At 54.6% G+C, this 2891-nt stretch overlaps 1 protein-coding gene across 1 annotated transcript; it reads right to left on the bottom strand.

Moving 5' to 3' along the window:
• Nucleotides 1-252: 252 nt before the first annotated feature.
• On the bottom strand, nucleotides 253-813 carry LOC308499760 (annexin-2 receptor-like; the record flags this gene model as incomplete). Its single annotated transcript, XM_081053579.1, has 1 exon — nucleotides 253-813. One exon carries the CDS (start codon nucleotides 811-813, stop codon nucleotides 253-255), a length of 561 nt encoding a protein of 186 aa, XP_080909705.1.
• Between the last annotated feature and the right edge of the window lie 2078 nt (nucleotides 814-2891).

Raw genomic sequence — 2891 nt, 5'->3', positions numbered from 1 at the left:
CCTGAGAGCAACGTCCGGCTGGCAAAAGTAGCCATGGACAAGCGCCGCGCAGGCAAAATCACGGACATATTTTGGTTTCCTGGGCTCGTGGGCGAACGAGGAAACGGCAAGTCATAAGCGTCCAGAGCTGCAAGGAGAAACTTGAGGAATGAGAGAATCAAAAACCGACCCGGGACACCCAACGGACATCTTAACACGTTTTTATTCCGTAAGGGAGGATCTGTTTCCCGTGGAAAGTTCCCTCAGGGCTCTTTAGCTCCAAGGACTGTCCGACAGCAGCCGCATCCAGGTGTAGACAGCGCGCCGAACCCACTGCACGCAGCCTGAGAAAACCCCGCGCAGGCTCCACCAGGCGGCGACTGGAGGTCGGCGGCGCTGTGCCGCGGGCGCGCGCTCCCAGGTCTCGGTGTCCTGCGCGCTGACTGCGGCGTCGGGCGGCCGGGCCTCGGGAAGCTGCTGGAACACGGTTCCGTCTGCGCTCTTCGTCTCCCCTGCGGGTGTTCCCGGCGTCATCTGTGTCGCCGGCGGCCGGAGGCCGGGACTGGGCCGGGCGGGCCTGGCTTCCAAGGTGCTCTGGGCTCCGGTTAAGAGTCTGTACCGCTGATAGACCGACGGCATCAGCCAAGGAGGACTGGAAAGCAGTCTCCCATCGTAATGACCGCGGTGACATGACGACTCGCCCAGTACGGGGTAGAGGGAGAGCGGCCACGGCCCAGAATCTTCAGAGCTTCGGGCAGAGAGAGGCTGCGGCCCTGGCTCCACGTCAGCGGAATCCCACGCCTCGTTCACAGCGTCGAGGAAATGCTGCTCCATCGCGGAGACCTCGGACCAGGAGGACACTGGCGTTCGCGCCGTGCACGAGGCAGAGTCTGCAGCAGTACCAGCAGCCAGGGTATTTATGCTCTCCCGCCTCGTGGGCGGATGCAAGCCAGAGATCGCACACCGAGTAATTCAAAACGGAGTTACCTACCACGAACGACTTCAAAACGGTGTTGCCAGTGACAAATTCAAGGAAATCAGTAGACGCAGTGGAATACGAAAACTGCCTGAGAGCATACATCGCCCGACCACCATTCCGATGGAAAAACGTAGCAGGAGGAAAACATACCGAAAAGGAATCAGCCGTAAGCAAACTGGACAAGGAGTAGAGCACGACCACCGGGGCACACACCGTCAGGACACCGCGCTTCTCAGAGAAAACGAAGTGCAGACACTGTCTTCTCGGGGTCTGCGCTGTTAGCGACAAGGCTGAAGAAAACACGGAGAAATTAGCGATGCGGAGGCCGTCAGCACCCAGTGGAGCTTTGAGAAGTCAACCTGCACCCATTGCCCTCTAGGCTCTGCTGTGCTGGCGACATGGCTGAAGACAAAACTGATAATTACCCATCTCTGCACACATCACGGAGGAATCACCCATCTCTGCACAAAAAACGGAGAAATTACCTATCTTTGCACACACACCAAAAAAAAAAACAAAACACAAAACAACCCGGAGGAATTAGTAGTGCACGGCGAGGAATCGATGGGTGTCCAAGAAATCAACGTGCATCCAAAACCCTCCCCTGTTCTGCGCTGCCCACGACGTCGCTGAAGGACAAAACGGATAAATTAGCGGCGCACAGACAGAGAAACCTGTGTCTCCATGAAATCATCGTGCACCCACGGCCCTTTCTGCCTCTGCGCTGCTATCGACATCGCTAAACACAAAACAGAGCAATTACCCATCGCTGAACACGAAAGGAGAATGTAGCGGTTCTCCTGGCCAGGGAACGATGGGGCTTTGTGATATCGACCTGCAGCAAGGGCCCTCTCGGGCTCTGCGCTGATAGCGACATCATTGAAGACATAACGGAGAACTCACCCTTTGCTGAATAAAAAAAGGAGCAATCCCCCATCGCTGACGCCAAAAAAGGAGCATTCACCCGTTGCTGAAGTCAAAACGATGCAATCAACCATTGCTGCACACAAACCCTGGAAATCAGCAGCGCACACACGGCGAGTAATTGATGGTTCTTTAAGAAATATACATGCATCCATTGCCCGCCTCTGGGCTGCCAGCGAAACCGATGAAGACAAAACGGAGAAATCACCGCGCGATAAGCCCAAACAGAGCAATACCTCCTCGCTGTACCATAAATGGAGCCACCACCCATCGCGGAAGCCAAATCGCAGCTATCACCGCTCGCTGAAGACGAAACGCAGCAATTACCCCTCGCTGAAGCGATAACGGAGCAATCACTCATCGCTGTCCACAAAACCTAGAAGTTACTAGCGCACAAACGGCGGGAAATGCGTGAGTCTCCAAGAAATCAACGTGCTTCCATTGCTCTCTCCAGCTCAGCGCTGATACTGACATTGCTGGAGCCAGAACGGTGCAAGGACTTCTAGCTGAAGCCGAAACGGAGAAAGCACCCCTCACTGCAGAGTAAAAGGAGCAATCACCCCTCGCTGAATAGAAATAGGAGCGAGCCCCACTCGCTGAAGCCAAACCGCAGCAACCCACCCTCGCTGAAGCCGAAATGGAGAAATCAGCCCTGGCTGAATTGAAAAAGGAGCAATCCCGGGCGGTGGTTCCGGTGGTTAGAGGGCGAGCTCCGAGAACAGGGTTGCGGGTTTGACTTCCACATGGGCGGGTGAGCTGCGCACCCCCGCAACTAAGATTGAAGGACAACAACTTAACTTGGAGCTGATGGGTCCTGGGGAAAATACAGAGCTCCCCAATAAAGTCCTGGAAATACACACCGTTTTCCTTCCCCAATAAAATATATTTTTTTAAAAAATGTATCTCATTGCTTTAATTAGCATTTTATTGATTTTAATCAGTAGTGACCCGAATCACTGCTTCCATTCTGCCCCAGGCCCACCTATGAGGCTTCCAATCCTCACTCCAC

Source organism: Rhinolophus hipposideros, assembly GCF_964194185.1.
Source record: "Rhinolophus hipposideros genome assembly, chromosome: 7".
In the NCBI taxonomy this organism is placed as follows: domain Eukaryota; kingdom Metazoa; phylum Chordata; class Mammalia; order Chiroptera; family Rhinolophidae; genus Rhinolophus; species Rhinolophus hipposideros.
This window is presented reverse-complemented; position numbering and strand designations above follow the sequence as displayed.